Genomic DNA, 27,460 nt, shown 5'->3' with positions numbered 1-27,460 from the left:
GTTATCTCATGACCTACTGAGTAGTTTCTTCTCTTTGTTTCCTCCCTGTTATTCGGAGAAGTTGGAAATGTTGTTGAGCCCAGACCAGGTTCTGATCCTGGCTTTGGTAAACAGGGCTACGTTGCCACAGCGTGCATTTTTCTTGAATCCGGGAGCTTCATACTGAATATACAGCCCAACTTGTTATAACGATTAGACCTTTTGCAGCTTGTCAGTTCTCCTCTTGATCTTGGTATTTTTATGACTTCTGAACAGCTTTAATAAAGAACAAAAGGTGGAATAAACTGCACCCACTAGCAGTCTCCTTGTTCTTTGTGCTCTGAGATGTTGAAGGTGTTCTGCTAATATTTAACCAGGAAGCCAAAGCTAAAAAAAAAAGAGCTTCAGAGAAGATCAGAACAAGCAGAAACCCCAGGAACAGTTCTGAATAGCATGAATATTCTAAGAGTACAGAAGCGTTTTGATTCTCAACGTGGGGTTTTGGAAACGAGATGATAATCAACTCCCAGAGGCAAAAGACACAATCAGTTAGTAGATTGACTGCGGTGCCTTCTCATGCCACCTATTTTAACTCAAGGAATGTCCTTGAGCTCGCTGGATATTAATAGCAGCATAGGCACGCCGCCGCAAGCTTCCTGCAGGCTGTAAATCTGGGGCTGGTGACCTCTGTCCTGCTCAGGCTGGCGTGGCAGCGCTTGCACGTGCTGAAGCCTTACTGGTCTGCAGGTTGGTTGCATCCTACGACCGTGGCTCTGTGACCTCCTCGAGGAGTGCTGCGTGGACCAGACGTGGGTCAGTCATCCCCGATGCTTTTGGCAGCCTGCTCTGGGTACGTACGAGAAGGCTGCTGGCCGTCCTCAGGGCATTCAGCGCGCTGGTGCTGCACTATGGTGGTTCTGCCGGGGTGTGGAAATGAGGTTGTTCGGTGTGGGCGTCTGCGTCAGCACGGAAAGGGCCGGCTGCTCTCACGCACCATCCACTGAGCAACTCCAGCGGCTCCAGCTGAGCTCTTGCTGCTGGAGTACTCACCGGGGGTGCTGTCAGGAAAGAAACGATCTCCACTGCCTGAACTGGCTTCAGGGTAATCAAATTAAGCTTGAGTATTGACGTTCAGATTTTGACTTGGTTTCGGTCTCGTTTTGACAGTAAATAAATGGCATTGACGTTTCTCCTGGAGCATCCTGGTTGACCCTGTATGTTGTCCCTTACCTGCTAGTGCATCCCTTCGATCAGGAGTCTGAGGGTCAACTCTGCTGGTGTTTTCTCACACTGGAGCTGGCTTGGTTCTCATCACCCTTTTATAGTTCAGACTTTTCTGTTTTAATTCCATTGTTGCTGATTAAAGGAACTCACTGTTACAAGAGGTTTCTTTTTGCAGTGGGCTGGAGAAGGTAAGGCTATTGGGGGGGGTTATAACAAGGAAGAGTCCGTGCTGTGTTGCAGCCAGTTTATTTGTGATAAGAGGTACCAGGAGGGGGCCTGGGGGAAAACTGCTGACTTCGGTTATGAAGAGGGTGGTTGTAGACAAACGTGGCATCTGCTTGTCCTTTGCATTTGAACCATATTCCCTGTGGGGTCCTTGTTCTCTGACCTGGCGGCTGGGCTTGAAGGAGGACCCGTGCTCGAGACTGGCTGAGTTTGGTGGCCCCTGTGCTCTGGGCTGTGCCAGCCAAGCTGCAGCTTCTGACTGGCCTTGCAGAACGGGGCCCAGAATTAAGTGGCGTGAGCGCTGGAGAAATAAAACCCAGTGCCGGCACAAAGTGTGCAAGCCGAAGCCAACAGCTTTGTGAGCTCTTTGCAGGGGCTACACATCGTGCCGGACACCGGCTTGTGCAAACGAGTATTTTTCCAAGGTTGATGAGGATACTCTCTGTAGCGTAAATAACTGTGCTGCCTCGGAGAGGGCTGTAATTTTGTCGAGGACTTCCTGTGCAATCCAAATCTACGAGATAAATCCCTTGAGCCAATGGGCAGTCTAGCCCTGCTGTCCAAAACTACCATTTTTCTCTGCAGTGTAAATCCCCGGGCCGGTCCTGTTCCCAGCACAGTCTTTCTGCTCCTTCGCTTTGCCTTCAGGGAGCAGGAAGAGGGGACGGTAGGGAGAAGAGGGGCTGAAGGAGTATTGCGCTGCTCCTCCAAGCTGCAGCCGTGTAACTGGCAGCGAGAGACGTCTGTTATCGATGGTGCAGATGCTCCGCAGCAAACGTGCCGAGAGCTCAGGGGCTTACGAGATGCTCTTTGGGGAGAAGCTTGCGTGGCTTCTTCAGCGGTGGCAGGCGTGATGCCTTTTTTTCCTTACCCAAATGCTAGCCCTTGCAGTTTATTTTCAAAAAATAATCATGCATGACGCAGTTCACCCATTCGTTTTATAATGCTACCCAGTTGGATGCAAGACAGTTCATTTCTTTCCTGTACTGGGGAGAAACGGAGACCTGGGTTTTGGAAGTAATCTGTGTGCTCAGCACTAAACTGAAAATGACTTTTGCTGAGGACAACAGTTTGGACACCCTCACTCTTCACAGCGCTGTCCCTGTCTGTGTGTCTGATCATGAGCCAGTCGCTTATCTCTGTTTATTTTTGCCATCAGCAGGACGGGACCGTGCTGACCCCCGGGGCATCTCGATGAATAAGTCTATTATGTTGCACATCCGTAACGCTTGTTGTGCCAGCTCTCAAAGCACTTCGCCCCCATGTTCAGGAACATCCGCACATGTATGTTTATGTTGTTTAAAAGCACCAAGAGCTACTAAATGACTAGCTGCTACCAGGGGAATCCAGGAAAACTAGCTGCTACCAGGGGATCTCCTGGCAGGGGCAAGGCAGAGCTGAGCCCTGGCTGAGGACATCCCCAGAGCGGCTGAAACGTTGGAAAAGAGAATCCAGGGATCATCTGCAGGTTTGGTGGCTTTTTGCCTTTTTTTTTTTTTAACAGCATAATGAGGATTTCTATTCAGTTGGCTTCTGCCATGACATCCGGCGGTCCTGATCTGCCGTCTGCCACTCAAAGCCGAGTCTTTGTCCTGTCTCTTTTTAGCTGCTGCTGTGCCCAAAGCTGGTGTTCTCGTGTGATGGGTCCTGCAGCCCAAGTTCTCTCTCCTGAGCGAGCACCAGGCACCTCAGCCCATCGTTTTGTGCCTGAAAGGAGGAGTGGTTTTCCCCTCGCTCACTGCTTTGTCCCTGTTGTCACCAAGGTCCCCTGCCGCTCTGTTGCCCTGGCTCTCGGTGTCCTGGGCTCTCTCTGGAGCTTGCTCATGAGCTGCAGTGTCCCGTCTGCCCGGGAAAGCGTGGACTGTTAGAAAACGTCCTCGCCTCCCTTACCTGGTGAGAATGGCCATTTGCCCCTACCTCTTCTAAGCAGCGATTTAGCCCTACAGAAACCTTCCCTCTTTTCCCATGGCTCTTCATCTCTTATAAAAAGCCTTGGGTGAAGAATGTGGCGTTGTGGAAAGGGAGGCAGGCTGTGTCCATCCATGTGCTTGCTCTCCCTTTCACACCTTCTCAGGTCTGTGAGTCTGGGCTTCTGGTACAGGCGCTGTACGGACTGCCCAGGTTGGTCGGACTCATCTTGGGGGCTGTGTTTTCAGATAAAACCTCCGTTTTCTTTTGGGAAAATGTTTTAGCCCAATAAACTTCATGCTTCGTTAAAACCGCCTCCTTGGGTTTGGCAAGTGTTAGGGTGAAAGCAGCGGTCTGCGGTGCACAGAGGGGCGGCCTTGGTGGTGCAGCGTTGGGTTGTGAGCTCCGGGTTTGGATTTGTGCAAGCAGACCCTGCGGGTCCAGAACAGGGTTCTTCTGCTCTTCAGCTCCAGAAGAGCCAACCGCAGTCTTGAGTTGTTTTTCTTCATATATCCGTGCGTGGTTTTACTTAGAGGAGGGACACTTGGGACGTCCTGCAGGACTAATACCGGTCTGGCGCTTGAGGAGTGCCTGCCCCTCCAGCTGTCAGCGTTACCCAGCACGTCTGAGATGCATCCCAAGGAGCAGTGAGTGCTGCTGAAGGGTTTGTAAATCCCTCGCCGCAGTGCCGTGGGAAGGTGCTGCGAGTAATTACCAGAGTGGTTGGAGACACACAGGAATGCTGCCTCGAGAGCTGTAGATGTAAGACTTGTGCAAAAAGCAAATAGTGAATAGCAGCATCGCTGTGACTTGTGTGACTTTTGTGTAGATGTATTTGCAAAAATAAAGCAACCATAAAAATGCCACAGCTTGCACCAGTGGGATGTGTGGTGGCATCCACAGCACACAGTGCTCATCCAAGCACATGCAGACAATTGAAATAAGAAAACTGCAGCTCTGGCAGAGCTTGTAGATTTCGAAGCCTTTAAGAAACGGGACACTGTCGTGGTGAGTGTTCGTAGCCCTTCTTGGGTACAGGAAATGTATATAAGGCATTGCTTTGGGTTTTAGTAACCGCTCTTCTTCACGTGCTTGTCCTGCCCAAAAATACATGTGAAAGTGACAAATGTCCTGATCATCAGGACTCAAAGTACAGAGACAGATTTAGGGTGAGTGGTTTTGTGTTTTTGTGCATGCTGCGGTGTCACCACTGGCAAGTCAGATCCGGGAGGGGGACATTGAATAAAGCACTTCGTAGCTCCCAGCAAGCCTCAGTAGTCAAAAACTGAAACTAGACAAATTTTGTGGTTTAGGGAGGAAAAAAAAAAGCATCTTTGGGAGTTAATTGATCATGAGAACATCTAGAACGTGCTGAATCATGCAGCGCTTGGATCCTCTTGCTGTACTGTTGTGTTAGGTACATCCTCTGGTCTCTCAGCCTTAGGTCAAACAGACATTTCAAGCTGGAGTCCCTGCAGGAAATACTAGATCATGCGAATAATTGGATTCTGACTTCCAAATTCCAGGATCTGGAGGACTGTGCACGTTCGCTGTGCTCCAGGGCACCTGTGTCTCCCAGCTGCGCTCTGCCCCTTTCCCCTCTGCTCTGGCTGCCCAGCTGCTGAGAGCTGGGGGCGCGTCAAACCTGGAGCCGTCCTGGAGCCCAGGTTGAGCTCCTGCATGCGCTCATGGTGGACAATAATGACAGCCTCTGCTTCGGGAAGAATCGCAGAGGTTTGAAGCTTGCACATCTTGCTCTCAGACGGGCACTGGGTGCTGCTTCTTGTCAGGAAGCCTGGATTTGGATGGCTGCATCCAGAGGGTTCAGCCGGTTCTCAGCAGGGTGTTGGCAATTACACTCACCTTAAACGTGTCTCTGTAACCCACATCTTTGCTTCGTGCTTCTGACCACACAGTGCTGAAGCTGGAGCACAAAAAACCAGCGGTTGGGTGCCCTACAGGGTGTTCCTCCTAGATGCTTTACAATGGATACAAATGTCATTTTCAGTCTTCTCGTAAACCGCCTGCTTTGTTTCGGGACACCCCAGTGGTCAGTGCTGCTATACCCAGAGGGAGGGTGCGTGACCTACAGCTGCACCCGAGAGCTCAGGAGCCCTTAGCACGTAAAAGGGAGATGTCAGGTTTTGTGGTCCAGCAGCTGTGAGTAAATGCAAACTGGTAATTAGCTGGCGTAATGGACAGAAAGGTAGGGAACTCTTCTCCGTCCTAAACCCTTCTGTTCCATATTTTATTGCGTGTGTTGGCTTTGTTATTCTTACCGCAAGGACAGAAATTTGTCTTCTTCAAGCTCAGACAAGCCCGAGAAGCTGATGAGTGACAAATGCTGCTTTCTAGTATGATTAGCAAAACCTCAAAGTGCGGACAGCAACTGATGTTTTATAGAGTCTCCTGTAAATAACAGTTTGAGTAACGGTGTGGTGTGTAGCTGCAGGTACTGCTGGAGCCATGTGCTGACTGGCAAGGGATATTTTGGCGTTAGGAAATAGCCTTGAATTCTCTGTCAGGTCTCTTTGTTTCAGCAGGAAGCTCGGGACTTCTTTTTAAACTAATCCTTTGATGATTAATAAACCAATTAGTGATGTCAGTCTTTTCTTTGCCTCCAACTTCAGCAGTTTTTGGTCCTGCATCTGCAGGGTGGTGATCCTCATCGCAGGCAAACTGCTCCCGTACCAGCCCAAAGAGGAGCGGTTCCATCCCTCCGGGTCCTGGTGCCTGTACAGCCCAAAGCAAGACAGTTCAGCGAGCTGAAGCAGCAGAAACGTTGCTCTGTTTAGTTCTCTGTTCCAGTAACGGGCTGAAATGATTGACCGTGAGTTCAGAGAATGATGCAGGTTGGAAGGGACCACTGGAGGCCGGGGCCCTTGCCTAAAGCAAGGCCAGCATTGGAGCTGTGTTCGGTTACTCAGACCCCATATGAGCACCGAAGCCCTGAGGCAGAGGTTGCGTTTCTCAGTGACAGCAAACTTGATTTTTGAAGAGGGACTCGAGTAACTTTTAGAAAATTTGGCTCTCCTGGCGGCGCACCGCAGGGTGGAGGTGAGCGTGAGGGACACGGGACAGGAGGTGGGGACGGCCCCGGCAGCTGCGCACGTTTGGGCTGGCACCACCACCGGCTGAACAAGACCCAAAACCCGCAGCTTCTGGCAGGTAAGGGGACGCGGGCAGTGGTTTGCAGCTGCAGGACAAGCAGCTCCCGCCTGCCTCCTCACCCCATCCTTGTGCCATCGGGGGCTGAAATCCTGGAGGAAAGTTTGCAGGCATGTGCTGAAAAACCGTAGGCTCCCTTAGGAGACGGCCGGTCACCGCAGGGGCTCAAGCAGCGCGAGCAGCCGGAGCCCTGTGGGTTTTGGTACAGCACTGATCTCCCCGAGTGGCTGCTGTCTCCTCCGAAAGCTGATGGTGTGCAGCTCAGCACGTCTGGCAGGGACGAGAGACATGAATTAGCACAGGCTGGTGGGTTTTTTATGAAATGAATTAGCACAGGGCGGTGGCAAGGATGGGCTGTCATGGCAGCGGCCTCAGTGCAATCTCCTCTGCTGTGGCTGAAGGAAATTGCCGTGTGCTCGGCACGTGCCATGTAAGGGGCTTTTATTTCTCTAAAAATAAAGCAGTGAGTGGTAAAGCTTAACACTAGATTAATGGTACTTTTCATATCTTTGTGACTGAAGTGGACAATAGAACTTTCTAGCATTTATTCTACTGCCAAAAAATGACTTTTTATTACAAAATTCTGTAGTGAAGGCGTGCACACGGGGAGTCTGCCTGATGTCGGTCGCCTTTTCCCTGGCGCTGGGGTTTCTCTGAGATGCGGTTCAAGCTGGGGAGGGTGCAGTTCAGCAGCTGTTTTATTGCATCCTAACTTTCCAAATTTACTATTTCTGGTTTTGTGGTGTGGTTTTTTTGGTTTTTTTTTGTTTGTTTGTTTGTTTGTTTTTCTTTTCGTTTTTTTTTTCTGGTAACTCAGGTTGCTTCACAGCTTGTCTGTCGAATCCTCAATTTCTCTTGAAACTCAGCGAAGCCTCGCTGTGGCACGGCTTTGTTCGGACACTTAGCGTTGCTGCAGAGTGCAAACAAAATGCCTCCCACTTTGTTTTACACATCGCTTTGATGTTTAGAAGTTTCTTTAAAGTACTGAGTTCTTTACCCGTGTTTATCCTTGCTCTATCAACTGACAGGGTTCTGGTAAATCCCTTTACACAAACACTCCTCGGCTGAAGTCAGCTGTGCAGACGTAAGGCTGGGGGCGCAGCGATTTGGCCGAGGGTACCTGGCCCTGCTGCTCCTCTCTGCTCACGCAGCTGGGTGGGTGACACAGTGAGAAGCGTTTGTGCTGTTGCGTTCCTTTTCTTGCCAGCAAAGTAGCGCTGTCGTTAATGTTATTATCTTAGACACAGCAAGACCCCGTGACTCTGTTTCTGTCACCACTCTCTGTATCCACCTGGCAGAAGAAGTTAGTTAGGAAATTAGGTAGATCTTAGGTAAATCACTCAGTGACTGTGAGCTTATCGGCGGAATTCAACACAGAGCCCTAGCACATGTGCTGCACAAAGGCAAGGAGATAAAGATTTAAAAAAAAGAAGTTGAGGGCATTGTAACTCTTGCCCCGCTCACCTGAAGAGCGGAGCGGGGCTAGTTCCTGGCGGCCGGCGTCCTGGTGGCAGCAGGGCCCAGAGCCGTGCCTGGCAGGTGGGAGGTCCCCTGGTGCTGCGCAGCGAGGCACCAAAATGCCCCCTCGTTGAGCCGAATGAAGTTTGCTCAGGCTGCCCGGGAGCTGGCAGCCAGGCACACATCCGCTCTCGGAGTGGAAGCTGGTGAATGAAGCGCAGTCAGGCCGGAGGAGCGGAGCAGGGTCCTCCACTTCCAGGGGCTCGTTCGTGTAAGGCCAGAACAAGCAGCCACTGCTGGGGCCGTACGCAGCCGCAGCGAAGCAGGTAACAGCTCCCTGCCCCGGGGCTGCCGGGGCTCCTGCTCCTGCCTTGCCGCTGCCACCCCGCAGCCCAGTGATCCTCTCCAGACCCCTGAAACCTGGGGCGCAGCTGGTAGCTGCTCCCGAGGTGTCGGCAGGAAGGATTCCTTTGTCCATGCTTAGAGTGGCTGCTTGGAAAGCTCTCATTAGAAAACCTTACATTCTCCTTATGTGCCCGTGGTTGTCACTGCTGGTGCCGCTTGCCACCCTGGTATCGCTCCTCTGTGGCGCTCTGCTTTCCTTGCCCAGGTTTTCTTCTTAAACTATAACGCACCCCACTTCAAAAGGTGGAGGTCGGTGGTTTTTTTTTTGAAGTCACAGCCCCCGTGTTGAACACACAGTGAGGTTTCCAGCTCTGAGAAATGAGACATCGTAAATGTCGCTGTGCACTTCTCAAAATAGAGGAGTGCCGTGTTGTTTCCTTGTGGCAGAAGTGCAGAGGCGTTGGTGTGCTGAACTGGGCCAGCTCATCTCCAGCCTTTAGTGGGGCTTGGGAAAGCTGAATGACCAAATTCAGGGGATTTGGGGGAAATACACCAGAAACCTGGTTTTGTCATGGAAAGCTGGAGAAGATAAGAAGGATCGGACCGTGTGCTGTCTGCAGCCAGATACTGTCTCGTACATGAGAGGAGCTGAAGTAACTGAGGTAGGAGCTATTGCTCTGGGCTGGGAGCAGCCGTCCTTGCAGGCACCAAGGACAGAGTGGTGCCATCCCCCGCAGCTCACTGGTAATTTAGGGACAGAGCAAATCTGACTTCAGCCTCGAGAGAGGGGATTTCCAGCGCAGCCCTGGCTCTGTACTGTCAGGCAGGTCTTGACTGATCCTTCCCCTAGGAATGCTTTCAGAGCATCTTACCTGATCTCTGGCAGGTCTCCACTCGCAGATGGAAGAGCTGTAGGTGCCAGTTGTTTTCAGGAAGAAGGTATGGCTGGAAGTGCGATCCTTCCAGAGTTCAGCCTGCCCAGGCTAAGCCGCAGCGCCCCACAGCTCAGGTGCTGAACCCCGGATCGGCGCGTTTGGTTTTTACTCTGGCATGGAGAGCGGTAGCCTCCACTCAGGGGACTGTGGCTACTCCAGGTTTTTCCATATGACACTGTTTAAAGATGGAGGCTGCTCTTGTTTTCATTCTCGCCTGATTTAATTATATTTGCTTTTTCTCTTTTTATTTCAGTTGTGATTCCAAAGAGCCCTTTACCTGCCTCCGAAGTAAACTCGGAGAAACCTAGCATGCACAGTAGCACAAAGACTGTTTTGGGGCATCAACAAGGGCAAAGGCGTCGCAAAACAGGGAAGAAGCGTGGTCGAACGACCAAAGCGCTAATCCATCACCCCATGCCTACACCCTCCAAGTCAGTGGAGCCTTTGAAATTCCCCAGAAAGAGAGGCCCAAAGCCTGGCAGTAAGGTAAAAGCTGATGCTGATGCAGGCGGGTGAAAAGCAGGTGCTGCAAGTTCTGCCATGGGATGGTGCATGCGTGTATTTGTGCACGTTTGTCTCAGCCTCTGGCTGTGTGACCGCAGCAAGTAGGAGACCAGAGGGGTGTGTGGGGCTGGGAATATCCCTCCGAGTCCAGCCTCAGAGTTGTAGAGAATGTCTGTGTCCTAAAGATCATTTCCATCAAGAAACCGTGTCTTTGGAGCTGCATTAGCTGTGAAGTAGCACGGCAAATGCTGTGATCATGACAGGTTGGCCAAATGGTGGAATAAGCTCTTCTGTCCATCATGTGTAGCTAGTCTTAAGTCAAGCAGAGGTGGCGGATCTCAGGCTTGTTATTTTTTCGAGGATCGTGGTTTCTAGAATGTACACATTGATTAAGTAGGTTCTTGAAACTCCCCGTCATCGCCATCAGAAGTGTGTCATGTTCCACAGTGCCTTGTTTGTTGGATGCAGAGAAGAGAGTGTAGTGATCATGGGTGGTATAGGAGAGCAGGGATAAAAGGAGAAATATCCTCGTCTTTTTCTGCAGAGGAAACCTAGGACATTGCTGAACCCAGCACCCACCTCTCCAACAACCAGTACCCCAGAACCAGACACAAGCACTGTGCCCCAGGACGCTGCTACAATCCCCAGCTCTGCCATGCAGGCTCCCACAGGTAAGGGTCTTGAACTGCATCCTCGAAAAGATTGCGCAGTCAGCAGCTGCAGCAGGCAGGAGGTGGCACGCCACAGCACTCCCACTTCTTCACAAACACACAAACCAGCAAACCTTAAGGTTCCACAAAGAGGGGCTGGCCTGACTCAGAGTGTGTCAGAAGGAAAAGAGGCACGTGAGTTCAGACCAGCTGTTCGTTTATCCCTATCCATACTGGAAATACGAAGCCATAGGAGGATTGCAAGTCCATCTGACGAATGCAGAGATCCCTTTCCCTGAGTTGTCACCTGCATGTTAGTGACTCCAAAGCCCTCAAAGTGCACTTCTTGTGGCCCATACAGCCCAGAGGCAGTACTGCGAGCAGCTGCACTCAGGAGTTCACAGTATGGGCTCTCCAAAACTGTGCCAGGCACAGCTGCTGAAGGTAGAGCAAGGTGCAGAACAGCTCCTGCTGAGCAGCAGTGGCCATGGGCTGTTCGGCTTCAGCCACGCAAGCAGGGACGAGAGGGAGCAGGGGAGGAATAGCAGCAGCCAGTGCAGAGCATGTGCTCTGCTACAGCTGTGAGATACAGCCAAAGGTGAATCTGGGCAGGAAAGTCTAATGCAAAGCTAGTTTTTATATGTTCAAGCACTGGATATGGGTAGAGCCCTCTGTTTCCACAGAACCCAATTTGCAGAGGAACCCAAAGAACCCAGTTTCCCCCTAAAGGGAGGAACTGGGGCTGCATTCCTTCGTTTCCTTTGAACATCTCAGCCACTTTACCTTGCTGGCCCAGGAACCGCATTGCAGCCTGCCTTTGGGAGCCTGAGCACTGGGGAAAGCATAGGAGTAACAGCAGCAGCATGGAAGGTGAGCGTGATGAGGCAGGAAGGTGTTGGAGGTGATTCCCCCCTAAATGTGGCTGTTGTTAGGTTGCAGACAGGCACCTGTGATGGATTCGCTCACACTTTGTGAGTGATTTTACAGTCTTAAAACCTGGGCATCTCTATCTCTCAGGCTGGATTTTTAGGCATCTGTTTCTTGATTTCTTGAGTGGGTTAATGGCAAACACGTTTCTCATCTTGGCAGTTTGCATTTACTTGAACAAGAACGGCAGCACTGGGCCCCACCTAGACAAGAAGAAAGTTCAGCAGCTGCCGGATCATTTTGGACCAGCTCGAGCTTCTGTTGTCCTGCAGCAAGCAGTGCAGGCCTGCATTGATTGCGCTTACCATCAGAAAACAGTCTTCTCCTTCTTAAAACAAGGCCACGGGGGAGAGGTCATCTCAGGTGAGAACTGGCCTGCAGCACTTTGCCTTCAGAGATGTCGTTGCAAGAATTCAGTCGCTGGAAGATGTCTCTCCTGAAGCTCGGTACAGTCACGGGCCAGGGGCAGACAGAAGATTTCTGTCTTCTCTTTCTTGCCAGACATCTGTGTCAGCGAAGCAACAGCTAGCGGCTGACGCAGAGCAGAGCGATAGCTTGTCCTGCAGGCCCAGCTGCTGGAGCAGGCAGCGCGCAGCCCCAGTGCGAGCCCGCGGAGCGCTGTGCGTGGTCGCCTCCGGCACTGCCTGGACCCCAGCAGGGGATGGAACGGGGGGGACTTGCAGAACTCCTAGTGGCAGGAAAAGCCGTACCGCGAAGCTTCTCTTCCCCTACCCCCGAGTTTTAATTTTACTCTTAAGCCCCGGTTGACCCGGATGGCGGGAGCGCAGGCCCCTCCTCGAGCGCCTTTCCGCTCCCGGTACCGCGGCTTCGCAGCCGTGCGGCCTCGTCCCTGACAGCGGGTGCAGCAGGCTGGTTTTAGCCTGTCCCAGGGAGGCGAGCTCACCAGCGCCCAGCCAGCGGAAGGCAGTGGCTTTTGTTTGCTCTAGTCTAGACCAGTGATGCTGAGATACAGAAGCTGGCTGTGCAGCCCTGGGCGTAGTCTCCTGCCTTTGCTGGGGGTTTACGTGTTGGGCTCTGTTTGTTTCTGTCTCCAGCTGTGTTTGATCGGGAACAGCACACTCTGAACCTGCCAGCAGTAAACAGTATCACCTACGTCCTCCGCTTCCTGGAGAAGCTCTGCCACAATCTCCGCAGTGACAACCTCTTTGGGAACCAGCCTTTCACTCAGAACAGCCACATGCAGCGCTCACACGAGTACGACCACGACAGGTATCTACCAGGTAGGAGTTGGGGCGGGGGCGGCGCTGTAGGGACCCCAGGTGCTCCGCGCCTTAACCCAGATTTTATCGTTAACTCAGGAGGCAGGAGCGTGTTTCCGAGCCCTCTCCGCAGGGTTCATCGCATCACAGCAGCGTCATGCACGTGCCCGCAGGGCTCTTTTTCGCTTAGCGTTCAAGTTGCCTTATTTTCTGCCTGTCAGTCCGATTTCCATCTCTGCCTGTAGGTTTCCGCTCATCCGTGCTGTCTCCCTGTCTTCCCTCCTCTCCTTGTCCCCCGGTCCTTCCCGCTTCCTGTAATCTGATTAGAGTGACTTCATCCAGCTAGGAATTAGTGAAAGCCTTTGCATAAGAAATAGAAGAGTGATAACAAGTGGTAGGTAAACTGTAATTAGAAATTTAATTAAATCCTACCTGAGCCGTTTCCAGCGTGGCCACAAATCTGCTGCCAGCAGTCCAGCCCTCAGCGGAAGCTCAGCCTGCTCGGGGATGGAAACACGCTGCAGCTATCCGAGGCAAAGGTGGCTTTGTTTTTCTTGGCAAGGCTAATGCTCCGCTGCGTTGAAGCAGCACACCCCTGGCAAGATAGCTCATGCCACGATGCAAATCGTCAGGCTGCAAAACTGCTTTTAAGTGAAAGCACTGGGAAACAAGAGGAGCAGTAGTTTTCCCTGCAAGTGCTATGTGGTGGCAGCAACCCCGGGGCAACAGCTGCCTCCTAGGGCTGGCTGCGGGGCTCTGGGGGAGCTAATCCTGCAGGAGCTCTGCTCGTGGGGAGGATGGATGCTGTCTACACCCTCGTTACATGGTTGACACATGTCTCGTGCTGAGCTGCTCTCCTGTTACGCATCCTCCACTCTCCAAGCCAGTGAATAACTCTTGTACCATTTGAGGTCTTTCAGAGTTAATCCTTTGGATAATTATGGTTCTTACATAAAGAGCAAGAAGAATTTCTAACGGAAAAGGATAAGGCCTTAGGAAAAACTACTTAAGGAAAGATTGAAAAGTGTGAGGCTTAGGCGCAACAGCCTGGTGCTTCAGTGCTTCGTGCATCTCTCTGTGCTCTGCCCCCCTGCCTCTCTGCTCTCTCCTGCCGCCCTCTCACTCCTGTGCTTCCAGGAGCCGTCAGTGAGGATGGTGAAACCAGCTGGGTGGCATGGCCAGGCTGGTGTTCAAAGCACACGAGTCTGGGGAGGGGAATGGCAACAGTGCTAAGAGCACGAGGGTCTCGGGTGAGTGTCCTCTGCTTCCTCCGTGGCTGAGCAGCTGCCTGCAAGTTGGGGCTGTGCAGGGCCAGCAGGGCCAGGAGCAGGGATCCTTGCTGTGGTGTAAGGAGAGCTGTAGGAGGCTGCTCGGCTGCTGTGGCAGATACTGGAGCGGCTGGACTGGTTGCTGGAACTAGAGGTTACCCCTCTAGCTGACCCCCAATTAGAAGAAATCTCCTTGTTTTTGTGTGGATCTACCTTGTCGTCATGAGATAGAGCAAAGCCAGAACGTGAGGAAGAGGCTCCCATGTCTGGGCATGGCAGCAGGTGTGGGTGGAGAGGGTCCTGTAGCCCCCACGGGCTGGTGGCCGCCGTGGGATGTCACGGGTGTCTGCGCCGAGGGCCGGGCTGCCTGGCAGGGCAGGAGGGTAGGAGGAAGCGCGGGGGAGGCACAGGCAAGCACCAAATGTGGCACAGTCCTGAGATCTGCCCACCGTGAGCTCTTTGTTAGAGTGTTCGCAGGGATTAAAGATTAACCACAGTCTGGAGAAGTGATAACCCCATGTCCTGTAGTTCACAGTGATGTCTCAGGGACCTAACATCTCTCTTAAGCGCCTGAAAGATGATAAACATCTGTGCGTTACAGTGATCTCTGGTGAGGGCAAAGAAACAGTACCAATAATGTTTAGAGGTTAGTGCTGGTCATGGAAGAATGAGGATGTGGTTTTATATTTGCTTAAATCAAACCAAGTGAGAAGGCTGGCGTGGACTCGCCTCCAGCTCCGTGTGTCTCGCTTTGTTCCCTGTGTGGCTCGGGCACTCACATGCCCGAGCAGGGCAGTTCTTCCTGAAAACAGTCACTGGTGGGAACTGCTCTCGGTTCCCAGAACAAACGCCCTTAACCGTGACACGAGCACCGCCGTCGGTGCGCTGGGGGACTCGCGGGTGTGCTCGGGGCAGAAGAAGTCTGCGGCAGCCGTAGGTCGGGCTGTGTTGCCACGGAGCTGCGACGTGGCACGCGGCCTCTGTAGGTCCCAGCCACGGAAGGCAGCAGGAATGGATCGAGTTACACCTCAGGAAACTGTGGATTGGCAAGAAAATGGAAAGTTGACTATTGTTGATGGGAATAGAAGTGGGCTGGGAAATACTGCGTGCAGGTAGGTCTGATCTGGAGCTGTCCGAAAACACGGGCGGGATGAACCCTCTGAGCCACTGAGGTGGGATCCTGTTACTGTGGACACCACAGCATTGCTTCGATTAACTCTGGAGCTCCGTTTTTAATTAGTTGGGAATTAGTTTCTAGTCCAAACTTATTCTTGGGCTACTTGGTAACTGTGTCGTCTCGTTTTAACATCGTCTTTTAGCTTGACTTAGTTCCCCTCCTTCTGGAGGCCGTTAGGAAGCAGTTGTATCCTCCGGGGGAGCTCGCCTTCCATCCGTGCCGGTAAGAAAGGCGCTCTGCTCTCCTCGCGTAGTGTTGCTTGGGGTCAAACTTCAGGGAGGTGACCAGAGGGCTACCCAGCACTCTGGGCAAGAGCTGGTGAGGGCCTGGTGCCACAGCACTGGCGCCACCGCCTTCTCAAGAAGCCACTCTTCATTGCTGCGTCCTTGTAGCAGGCGATGAGCGTCCCGTCCTGGTCATGCGCCCTGTTCTTCCCGTCCGTCATTGTCAGCTGCAGGTTCACAGCTCGCAGGGCAATGTGTCACATACGTGTCTGCGTTTTGCATCTGAATTTACCTCCTCTCTGGTACTCTGTTCTTTATATTTTTTTCTCTGATCAAATACTGTCTTGTGTGGCCCAACTTGGGAAGGCGTCAACAGATTTCATCAGTGAGCTTCTAAGATCTGTGCCAAAGCTACTGCAAAATATTGGATGATGGTTTTCTATGACCAATGCCTTGCTGAATTCTAGGTAAATGAGATTGACCATGCTCCCGTTGTCTGATAAATGAGGTATTTTCCCATGATACAGAAGCTGTTGGGTTAGTCACCTCTGATGAGTGCCCACTGCAGCATGTGCTGTGTGTAGGCGCAGTGTCCTACTTACCCTCCCTTCTGAACCTCTGAGAAGCCTTGCAGTACTGCTGAGGTCGTACATGAGCATTCAGTCGCCTATATCATTTTTCCCCGTATTTTTTAAGTGCTAGCACTGTATTTCCAGTCCTGCTGAGCAGTCCATCACTGAGTTTTGTTAGGAGTCACTGCTGCAGACCCATGCGCCTTCTCTCTTGTTTTACTTCTGCTTCCTCCTGCACCCTCACGCCCCCCCTCCCCCCCAGCTTGAGTAAATTTGGTTATTTGATTTTTCCTTCTTAGTTGATGGTGTGTGTTTTCATTCCTGTCCCGTTTCTGTTAGCCTTTGGGCTTTGTCCCAGTGTTCAACATTGCTGCAATTGGAAGCGAAGCAGAAGGTGGCATTGGTATGGCCGGATTCAGGTGGATGTCCCGAGCACATCACTGAGGCTCGTCGCAAAGCCGTGCTCTGCAGACAGGGAGGAAGCACCGGTGCAGCCAGTGCAAGTTACAGCGTCCTGAAGGGGCCACTTGGATGCAATGGGACGAGCTGAGCAGAGCCTGACTGTGACGGAGCCCATCCTGGCAGCACAAATGCTGGCATGGTCAGATGTACGCCCTCCCCACAAACCTTCCAAGTTAGGGAGGTGAGATATTCCCCAAAGCTGACCCATAATTCGCAGACAAGGACGAGCTTTTTTCCCAGTCTTTGCCTTTCTGCATGATGTCCTCAGCTCTGTACCCACACACGTGTTACGTTTGCAGTGGAGGACATAGTGCTGTCTTTTCCTTTGCGTTGTCAGAAGGCAGGCTGAGTTCAAAGTTCACATCATCCCTGTACGTGCTGTCCTCCGAGGTGTACATCTCCTGGCTGAGCAGGTCCCTTTCATTTCCCGTAAATGATCTGCATGTTATCAGCATCCTTCTCTAAGTGGTATTTGTCCGGTTAGATGTGGGGTCCTTTCCTGCCAGCTCTTTCCCTCACTGATGATACACATTCAAGAGGTGTAAGGCATCCTTTGAACTAAGGGTATTTTCCCTTTCTCCTGATGAACCACAGCATGCAGCTGTGTGTGCAAATCTATTTCCTTATTTTCTTAAAAACTGCCATTTTTTTTAAACTGAGAAACCCTGACTGCAGACCTGCTTTGGTTTATCCTTCCTTTAATTTGCATTGACTTACTTTCTAGTTCCCTGGGTTATTTGCAACAACCTGACCTTCTGTGTGTTTGCATTACTTTTACAATCAAAAATTTTTAAAAATACCCCCCCCAAAAAAAAAAAAAGAAAAAAGATAAAACCTTTAAAAACATCACCTTCTGTTGCGGTTCTGTGACTGTTTGGTGAAGAAATGCATCCTATTCTACATTTAGAAATATCCAGAGACGTTACTGAGAGCATTTGTTTCTCCTCTCTGTCTGGGCAGCGAATGTTTCTTGCAGTGAACTGTCCTGAGGACAGTGCTAACCTTTCTAATAATATTTTGGTGTTTTTTGACCATAGTCACAGGGAGTCCAGGGGCCTCAGTAAAAGCAGCTTCTTTCCTTTCCCAAAAGGATTTTGATAAAACAGGTGCTTTTATCTACCTTCGTGTTTCTCGTTAGCCAACTAAGCTGTGGCTGCCCGATGCTTCCCACCCATCCTTACCTTTGTGTCTTCGTTTGGCGTAACACGTCTCCGTTGGTGTCTGCTCCTACCCACCCCTCGCCGTATTTGTCACCCCTCCAGCCCCCTCCCGTCCCGCACCGGTGGCTCGAGCTGCTGCAGGCTCTCGTCCGGCTCCTGGCATTCGTCTCCCACCATTTCACCCCTTGGCGCAGGGTCCCCGCCGCAGGCTGGCGCGCGTCGCCTCGTGCCGGCCGTACCCCGCGCTGCGCCCGCGCGGGGCAAGGTCGCCGCCAACCGTACCGCTGTCGTGGCTGCCGTGCCGTCCGTGTGCGCAGTCCCATCCTCTGTGTCCATCCGTGCAGTGACGTCCCGTGCTCGGCCTTTTCCATCTGTGAGGGTCGCCTCGCGGCCCGGCCTGGTGCGTGCGGCACCGGGCGGCTGGGTCTCGGTGCCCCGTGACCCCACCGCTGGGGTGGAAGAGTGGCAGGGGGGCAGCTGTGGCGCTGGGGGAGCCGTTCAGGGAGAGACCGAAAATTCAAGTACGGTTGAATCAAACGGTGCCTATGGCATAGAGTGTCTGCAAACTGTCTGGGGGCTGCAAGTGTCCGAAAGGTGAAGAGACTGGGGCGGAGGAGGAATCGTGTGGGAGATGAGCCAGAAGGAGGAGAAACGGGATGAAGCTGATCACAGGTGCCATTCGGGGTGAAGCGTGGCAAAAAGTGGCTACAGAGCCTTGTTAGGTTCATCCCCGCCCTTTTTCTCTGAGAAACTCCCAAAGCAAAGTACGAAGTGGTAAGCGCTGCCAGCTGTAGCTGGGCTGCAGTTTCCGCAGGCTGTTACCAGACTGGCGGTGCACAAGGGTCGCAAGTGACTCTGGCAGGGCTGAATTTCCCAGAAAATCTCCACTCCTAAATAGGGCTTGTTCTCTTTTCCTAGACAGAAGCAGTTCGTTAGACGGCACTCTGCAGGGACCAGGCCGGGGTACAAAGCGGTATTCCCAAGATTCCCCTCCATACAGTGCTCCTCTCTCCCCCAAGTTACCAAAGAATGACCGTCACCCTTTGGAAGGTGAGCACAGCGTCTCTTCCCAAAGCTGGCTGTTTATAGCGACTTGTAACGGATGCGGCAGAACCTCACTGCAATGCCAGCCCGAGCCGTGGGCTTAGGCAGTCTGCTTTGCTTTGTCTCTTTTGGCATGGGTCGGTGCTTGGTGTCTCAGAGAGAAGAAGAAACTGTTGTACACCAAGGCAGGTAGCCCAAGCAGTTGTGCAAGACGTGGGGAATGCAGGCAGAATTCCTTCTAACCCTGATAGCGATCAGCTAATACCATAAAAGCTGGGGTTTAATTACCCATATTTTAGCTTCCATTGCTATATATGGTATTAAAGGTCATAAAACTGTCCAGTTGCTTCAGTCAATCTCCCCCTGATTTTTTTCCATGATGGCTTGCTGCAGTGTTTTCTACAGATGCTGATGTGCAGCTGTCTGGCTGGGAACTAGTGCCCTTCCCCAGGATCCCATCGTGTTCCTCACAGCCCTCACTAAATAACACGCCATGGTTCGCTACCGTGTGCTCCACCAGCTAAACCAAACCTCCTGCAGCACTGCTGCTGCTGCACCATCAGCCAAATAACCGACGCAGGTGTGCTCTGCCACGTTCTCAAAAGTAGTTGCAGAAATATCCTCTTTGGTGTGTGGTCCGTAGGTGTCACTTGCATATGCAGGTCGTGGGCTTCCAGGGGGTCCGGGTAGCTGGAGGACTGTGCGCCTGAGGAGGAGTCCTCAGTAAATACGCTTCCACCTTCCCTTTTGCTGTGAGCTGTAAATGCTCCGTGATGCAGAGCGGAGGTGTAGCTTTCCTAAAGCCTTTTAATTGATGGCGAAATCTGCCCGGTGGTTAGTCTCAGCTCTTTGTAACAAGTTCCTGAAAAATTGCTGGAGTCTGTTAGCTGGGCTCTTAGTTCAGTGGCTTCGTGCTCTGGTGCTGTCCTGCTAGTCCCTGTTTCCCCAGTTGTTGCCGAGTTTGCTGGGCTTGGGCTGTTGATCCCAGATTTGAGAGTCAGCAGCCTCCTGTGCACTGTGGTGCAGCTTAGCCTTCATGCCTCACCATGCTCTGTGCTCCTCCAGTCACAGCTGATCTGAACTTGCACCCCGCGATGGACAGGTCCCAGTGGCCTTAGTACCTAAATCGATCAAAACGGCAGATTTGTCACATAGCTGATGTGAAGAACAAGGTGACTGCGGGACCGTCCCATGTATACTGACAAGTTGAAAATTGTTCCCTAGAACCCAGTCCCTCTATCACCTCTTGGTGCGCATTCTTCCTGGTGTCCTCTAATCCGTCAGCCACCGCACGCGGGTAACCATTGGCAAAGCGTGTCAGCTCCTACTGTCCGGGCAGTGAAATACGCAGTGCCTTGCTCTTCTGGGGGGGCTCTAAAATTAAGGTGCCTTGCTTAGGTGGTATCGCAGACTCTCCGTATTGTCAGTCAGAAGGATTCTGTAACACGTAATTCTGAGCAGGAACCCAGTTAGGTTGTCTGGAAGGCTGAATCTCAGGCTGCTTCAGAGTGTGTTCAGGTATCTTTTGGCCTTTGAATGCGGCGTGCCATCTAGATGCCCAGATTATTGCAGCCTCTTCTGGAAAAGCAGAGACAAGTGTGCAGACGGTGTGCCTTCACGAGAAGGTGGCGATTCTCGTGGTTTGTGAACTTCCTGCAGCAACTTGGTCTTGGTCCATTCGTGGTTCAAGCAGGAGATGTACAGGGCAGAGAGAAACAAGGTGCAACTCTACATCCCTTTTAGAAATTCAATTTTATCCTGCAAGCAATCAATTAATGGCCCGTTCCACCTCATCCACTATGAAATTTAAGTGGAAGCAGGGATATTTGCATTTCGGAGGATGTTCTTTAAGAACACGAGCCCGAAGTACCCAGATAGGTGTATTTCCTGAGCAAGGAGGTGTGTGCGCTCGTGGTGACGGGCTCACTCGGGAGAGCCGTTCTGGCTGCAGCAGTGTGGCACACTGCAGCACCTGAGCTATTTCCAGCTCGCCCAACTGACGGCAGTGAGTAGCAGGGGGAAGTCTCCATTCATCGTGCCCTTGGCAGGAAGGCAGAAAGACGAGGAGGGGATCTCTCTTCATATATTGTTTTTCTTCTTACACCCAGTGCCATTAATGGAGCTTTTTGCTAAAAGGCTGCAGTTCCAGCACAGTGGGGACCCGCTTTTGAAAGACTATCATTTGTTGGAAACAGTGGGTGTTTAGGAGTTGTGCAAATCAGATTTGTGCTTGTGGCCAAACTCCATGTTTTAGCAGTAAAACTGCGCTCTTGAATCTATAGCGTTATTTGTTTAATTAAACTGTAATTATCTGCTCCCTGCCTCTCCACCACTAATTGTGGCATGTTTTCCTACAGTGCTCCAAAAGCAAGCCTGTATTTAAAACTAGCAGTTTATATAAGAAAATCTGCCTAAGAATTAACCACCTCCTCCTCGCTCCAAAAACTAGTTATCAAGGGCAGAAGGATTCTGGATAGTTTGTGTGCCTGAAAGCAGTCTGTGCGCTGCCGCCTGCAGAAGCGCGTTGTCTTCTGCTCTAGCTGATTCACAGAGCTAGGCAAAATTTTCCTCTTGCCTTGTTTCCCTCTCCCCTCTCTGGCGGTGTCATTTGTGTAAGCAGCACCCTGCGTGTTTGTATTTTTAAGAAAGTTCGAGACCTCTCCTGCACTGACCCTACCGAGAAGCCTCCAGCTCTGCTGCAACGTTTACAGCACAACCAAGCACTCGCCAGCCCAGAGCCAGGGAACCTGAGGATGAGTGTGCAGCTTTAATTCTAGGCCAGAAAGCAGCGCTCCCAGGTTGTGTGGCTGCATGCCGTTCTTCGGATGTTTGATCTTAAACACATGTGAGAACATGATCGCATATTTGAAGAACGCATCACAGAGCATTCACATCGGAATAATGACAGTGTGTTAATTGTTGAGTTAAATCTGTTCCGAGGGTGAGTTCTGGACCCTTAGTGTTGCGCCAACACGAGCCTGTGCATGTGGTCTTCCAGCCTCCCAAGCTGCAGCCTTCTCCAGCCGAGCTCTGAAATTCTGCTGACACACGTCCCTCTGCGTGAGCTTCGGTGTCGTCAGTAGCAGTCGGACACGCGCTGCTGCCTGGCCCAGCACGTCTGGGGCTTCCTGGCAAGCTGAGGCTGTGCGTCACTCGCGGAGGGAGCCGTGTTTCCCTGGGGGCCGGAGCTGAGCTGCGCAGCCCCCTGCCCGTGCCCTGTCTGCGGCGCCTGCCCCTGTCCTGCCCCAAGGCACGCAGCACGGTGCTGCAGGCTGCGCCCCCAGCTGCTCTCACGCCACCGCACGTTCCGGGAGTCAGACGTCACCCTTCGCACAGATGTTCCAAGAAGTGTGTGTTTAACGGGAAGCGATTCGTGTTTTGAGAAAAACCGTCCTGCTGTTGGAGAGGAAACCCGAGGTAGCTTCTGCGAAGGAGCTCCTATGAAGAGCCAGTGGCGCAAATCCCATCCACTGCGTGCCTGGGCCCAGGGCAGGGAGCCCCAGCCCGCCTTGGGAGCAGGCAGCCAGCTCAGTGCTGGGTTTGCACCCGGTTTTGCGCTGAAATGAGGTGGTGGAAAAGCAGTGTGGGACAGGAGTGAAGGAGGAGTGCGGAGTTATTCAGGAGCAGTCGTAAATCAGAAACCCTTGTCTGATGCACAGAGAGCAAGTGAAAACACATCTGTCTACCCACATGGGAAACTGCTGGCACGCCGGCCAGCAAACAGCACGCGTCACCCAGGGAACATCAGTCTTCGCATCAGCGCTGGTTCTGCATGACATCTTAAGGATGTGCTGTTGGTTTCTAAGAACATCGCAGTGGCCTAAGAGCAAATAAATGCAGAAGTGCCTCAAATGCAGAGTAGCAAAACCCAGAAGATGGAGCGTTGCGTTTATGAAGGTGCTAAGCTCACACCTGCTTCACTGGACTGCTGAGCAGCTAGACAAAAAGGGCCGTTTGTGTCTTAGAGCGTAATGAGGTGCTGCCTGGCAAGCTGTGGTCTGACCACCCCAGCTGAGCTCGCCCCTGGGTTCTCTGCTCAAGTACAGACAGCAACAGCACCAAAACCAGAGGATCACACTTCACAGAACAGCCTTGTAGTTCGTAGGAACCAAAGAAAGTAAGTTGCTTCCAGGAGAAGGTTGGCAGGGCCCAGCCTCTGGAGCACTCGGGTTTGGGCCCAGGCAAGCTGCGTCTCCCTTCTCTGGAGCATGAAAACGTCAGCTTAGCAGAAATGCCTGGGCAGAACTTCTGGGTCTTGTGGGCTGCGACGCCAGCTCAGCGCCCGCACCGCCGTCCCACTTCAGCACCAGTTGTGCTGGAGTTTCTCCTGCTGGGGCAGCTCCCCGGGCTTCCCCCTCCTCGCAGCCTCCCGCAGCTCTTTGTGGGTGCTGGTGAAGGTGCTGCAGCTCCCAGCCAGGCACAGTGGCACAGCCCAGGTGAGTACGCAGGCACCACACCTTGTAGGAGCCGCTTTCCTCTCCAGCTGTGCAAACTTGCCAGGTATTTCGTGATAAAGAACCCAAGAATGTGAGGATGACTCATGGAGCACCAGCTCCACCTGGACTGCGATTAGGTTGCATTGTGCCATGGTAAAATCTACAAACACGTGGTCCTAGGATGAAACCATCCCAGTATAACAGCAAAGGGAAATCTTGCCCAGATACGAGGTTCGCTTGCTGGCGTGCAGATCTCAGTCAGTGGAACGTCATCCAGGGCAGCTTTCTCCATCCCCCACCCTGGAAGGGCTGGTGAGGAGGCCAGGCAGGCACTGGGACCCCTGCCTGGGGAGAGCCTTCTGCCCTGCCCCAGCGAGGGGTGCTGGTCACCAGCTTCATCACGCACCGAAGGGCCCAGCAGAAGGCAGGAGGGGTGCGCAGCTGATGCCCAGCACCCCGCTGTTGGGACAGGAGGATCAGCCCCATGCCACTGCTGGCCATGATGGGGCAGGTGAGCTGCTCGGAGGAGCCTGCTGCTCCCTCCAGCTCTGCGCGTGCTGCTGCCCACACCAGGGCATGAGTCTGGCTAAATACCCCCACAGTCCCGATGGCCCAGGCCGCTCCCTTGCGCACTGATGCCCGTGATTTGTAGGCCTTGAGTCTGAAATGCAGGGAGCTTCCTCTCCCGGCTCAGAGCAGTTGTGGAAGCAGTAAGAGGCTGCAGGAACGCACGCTGGAGCTGGTGGTGGCATTAGCAGAGAAGCTGTTGCTCAAATCTGGGTATCAACCATTATCGCTGCTCACTGGTTGGGCTGGAACTTGCCAGGCAAACGCCAGGCTGCGGTGCTTTAGCCGTGCGTATTTCAGTTTCGAGGAGCCCCCGGTGCAGTGGTGTGACGCCTGCTCCTGCAGCCGCGTGCACGCCCTGCGTGGCGCTGCCTTGCCGCGGCTCTGCCCGCTGCTCTTGAGCCGTGAGGTGGGGCCGCGTGGCGTTCGTGTGCACTGATTGCAGCTTGGTGCGTTCCAGGTGAAACCTTTGTTCTGGGAGATGGCCTCCCAGGGCCCTTGGAGCCTCGCCTGGACCCCATGGACTCTGCCTTGAACTCTGTCAATTCATCCAGCCACAGCAGGAGCTCCAGAGACTATCGCCTGCAAGGATACAGGCACCTGCACCAACCCTCTAGCCTCACCCAGGGCAGTACCTCTGCCTTGCGTAGGCTTAGCTCTGGGGGTAAGAGAGTTAAGAAGCCAGCCCTCCGATTGTAAATTTGGCAATAAAAAGGGCTTTTCTAACTCCAGTTACATCTTTCTAACTTCAGCAAGTACCAGAGACTGGCCTCTCCACTGTTGAACAGGTAGTCTGTTAGGTTTAACAGTAGCTCTAGAGACGTGGCCGATGGGTGGGTGGGAATACGGCCAGGAGGTGCTCGCAGGGTCAGCCCTTTGGCTTGGTGGCCAGCTTGGTGAGCACGGGCAGGGGCTGTCAGCGGTAAATGGGTGTCAGCGAGGACGGCTGGGGAGCGGTCAGTGCGATGAGAGCTGTCTGGTTAGGGTGGGGGCTGGCGTGGGTGGCCAGGAGGATGGGTGGATGCACGAACGGTGCTTGTGTGGAGGAGTAGCGTCAGGAGAGCCGTTAATTGCAGTAAACCACATACCAAACCCAGGTGTTTGCAAGAAAAAGTTGTAACTTTGTGTGCATGGTGTCAGTAAAAGATTCTAAAAAGCTCAGGCTGCTGATGCCTCGATCTGTCTGCTTCCCCCCCATCTGTGCATACAGGCACAAGAGTTGAAACAACTGGCTGTGCCAGGCCAGCGCTTTGAGAGCAGGACTTGTGTTAGCTCAGGCAGTGTGTCAAGGCAACAGAATTCTGCACGTGGGCTCAGTCCAACAGAAAATGCAGCCGATGAAAACGTAGAGTAACTTTGCCATGTTACAACTGCCAAAGGTGGTGTTCTGGGCGGGGGGCGAGGGCAGGAGCAGTGCTCGGGGAGAGGAGTGGGAGCGGAGAATTGTCTGCAAAGGAGGGAAACAGCAGCTTGGCGAAGAGGAGTGGGAATGTGGGGCAAGCCTCACCTGAAGGACGAGGGCAATGGGAAGTGGGGTTTTAGGGTGAGTAACAGGGCTAGATGTAGAAGGCTGCCCCAAAAGTAAGGCATAAGGAGAGAGAAAGTCCTTTGGTGCTAGACCTGTGCCTCAGGACCCTCTCGAGTATGGCGTGGTTGTGCCCTTCACGTTGTCTCTGCCAGTGCTTTGAAAGAGGAGACTGAACGGTAGCTTAGGGTGAATGTCTGCTGCAACGCTGCTGCGGTCACACTTGGAGTAACTGCTGCTGTCTTGCAATTACACCGCCAGGTTCAGACAGATACCTTGGATCTCGGGATGTCTCGCGGCTCAACAGCCGGGACCCCTCGTCCTGGACGGTGGAGGAGGTGATGCAGTTCATTCGAGAAGCAGATCCACAGCTGGGACCCCACGCTGACCTCTTTCGAAAACATGTAAGTACGTCTCTGTGTGTGTGTGTGTGCGCGTGTGTGTGTGCGTGTATTATATATGGGTGGGGAATAGATACCTGATGAGGAAGGTCTGTGAGAGTCAGAACAGCAGCACTTCACACTAGTTCTGTGCTGAGGAAAATATCCTATAAATCCTACTTGAGTCACGTCCAGGCTTGGGATCTTCTCACTCAGACATCGCGGAGGGGAAGACGTCTCAGCCCGGTTAAAGCTGCAGTGCTGCTGCCTTTGTGTGTGCAGAGAGCTCAGCTTGGAGCTGGATTTGAACTGTAGCACCACAAACACACAGAACTCTTCATCCTGGAATCCTAAAATTCACTTCATAGCAAATTTCTTCTGGCAAGAAACATGTTCCAAGTGGAGTTCACTCTGCGAATTGCAGTTAGACTCCAATAAAAAGGGGTCTCCTAAGGCTCTGATTTTCGTTCATACCTTTAAGTGCAAAATAGCTGCAGACGTACAGCATGGAATTTGTACAACGAAATCTACAAAAATGTTGGCACCTTCATGTCCTGGCTCCTGCCGGTTCATCTGTCCTCTGCCTTTTCCTTCAGTCCACTGCCTGGTCGTGCCTGTGAGGTCAGAGAAGCGGTGGGAGGACGTCCTCGCCGTGAGCTGGAGGCGGCGCAGCTCCAGCTCGTGTGCCATCCGGGGGAAGCATCTCCCCCCTCACTGCCTCGGGGCTCGTTGCAGGAAGGGGAGCCCACGCTCGGTGTCTCCCTGCGATGGCACCAGGCTGTGCTGTGCTGTGCGTGCTCACCTCTGTGTTCATGGTGCAGCTGGAGTCAGAGCTCCCTGCAGGTCTGGGGGGTTTTGCAAGCTGGGGCTGTACAGAGCCCTTCCCCAGGCAGGAGGAGAGGCAAGTGGGGCACGTGCTGGGCTGAGACACACGCTCCTTGCTCTTTTTTTTCTTTTTTTCCTTAATGAGTTCTATTTTAGAATCACCAGTAATTGAAAAATGTTTTAATTATGCAAGAGAGAGCTCAGCTCTCCACTGAGGGATTACAGTCCCTGGTGTTGGCAGTCCTGAGGAAGAGCTTAGTTTTCACTTTAGGAAAGGAAGAACAGAACAAACCCGGTACTGGAGATCTGACTAGATGTGAGACCTAGCTGGGTGTCAACACAGGACAGAGTTTTCTGTTGTCAGAGGCTGTGATATTTGCTAAAAGTAAATGCAGTAGTGAACATTTTCTTCATGGCAACTTGTCCACTGCAAAGCTCTGGGCCAAGGAAAAGAGTGCTGCAAGGGATGACAGCCTGAGAAACATCTGCTAGCAGGTGCTAAGTGCGAAGCTGCTCCCCAGTTTCTTCAGGCTTCATGATCCCTTCCCTCTTGAGCCTCTGCGAGGGGCATGTCTGGCTCTGCTGCGAGGCAGGAGGTACTTCTGTAAGCCACGCTGCTGAGACCAGGCCTGCTGGAGGTGAGATGCTCCACTTCCCTGCCAGCTGCAGGGCATTTGTTTAGAGACTCCAGACAACTTTGCACATTGTGGCCTTCTCTTTGGGTGTACAGATTTCTGTCTCTTGCCTCGTTTCTCCAGCCTTGACTTCAGCATGGCCGTTTTTCACGGGGTGAAGTCTAGTTTGCAGAGTGCTGCGTGCGCGGCAGTAGGATGGCTCTCAGGGCACATCCTGTCCCAGGACGTTTTCCGTGCACCAGGGCAGCAATGCCCTTGGGTGAGAGGCTGCTCCCGAGCGCTGCCGCTCCGCTCAGGGGGTGCTGACACCAGCTCAGCACAGCTCCTGGGCGTTCGCTGCCCCGCAGCATGGTTCCAGCAGGCGTGCCACCAGCAGGTGTGCCACCACCACGTGGCGCCCAGGCCGTGTCCCCTGTGCCGCAGGCAGGGCCGGGGGCAGGACGCCCACACCAGGATGCGGAGGCTACGTACAAGCTGCCTCCCTTGCTGTTGAACGATGCGCTGTGCTAGCTGTGCTGTTTCAGCTGTCGGTGTTGGGGGCGCAGCCTGGCTGACAGGCAGGGTTTGGGCCTGCCAGTGTAAGCGGCAGGGGCCTGCCGGCAGCACAGCCTGCTGGGCTGCTTGAGGAACAGTTCACGCTGG

General features: G+C 52.9%; 1 protein-coding gene and 1 long non-coding RNA gene across 16 annotated transcripts in view; one reads left to right on the top strand and one right to left on the bottom strand.

Moving 5' to 3' along the window:
- Positions 1–27,460, top strand: part of SCMH1 (Scm polycomb group protein homolog 1) — a 69,843-nt gene that overhangs the window by 40,158 nt on the left and 2,225 nt on the right. For 9 of the 15 annotated variants that reach the window (XM_083810224.1, XM_083810214.1, XM_083810219.1 and 6 more), the window contains 7 exons: positions 9,496–9,728; positions 10,291–10,417; positions 11,486–11,686; positions 12,379–12,564; positions 18,325–18,456; positions 23,914–24,117; positions 25,240–25,382. In XM_083810224.1, the coding sequence (XP_083666350.1) occupies positions 9,496–9,728; positions 10,291–10,417; positions 11,486–11,686; positions 12,379–12,564; positions 18,325–18,456; positions 23,914–24,117; positions 25,240–25,382 (1,226 nt within the window). Of the gene's footprint in view, positions 1–9,495; positions 9,729–10,290; positions 10,418–11,485; positions 11,687–12,378; positions 12,565–18,324; positions 18,457–23,913; positions 24,242–25,239; positions 25,383–27,460 lie in introns of all 15 variants that reach the window. The other 6 variants (XR_014575181.1, XR_014575180.1, XM_083810225.1 and 3 more) reach the window with 6 other exon arrangements.
- Positions 7,276–13,061, bottom strand: LOC310886115. The gene is made up of 2 exons (XR_014575182.1): positions 12,976–13,061; positions 7,276–7,795 (listed from the first exon to the last, which is right to left on the bottom strand). It is a non-coding gene; the product is annotated as an uncharacterized lncRNA (long non-coding RNA).

Source organism: Anser anser (genome assembly GCF_964211835.1).
Source record: "Anser anser genome assembly, chromosome: 24".
NCBI lineage: Eukaryota > Metazoa > Chordata > Aves > Anseriformes > Anatidae > Anser > Anser anser.
Note: the sequence above shows the minus strand (reverse complement) of the source record. Positions and strands in the feature narration are given on the sequence as shown.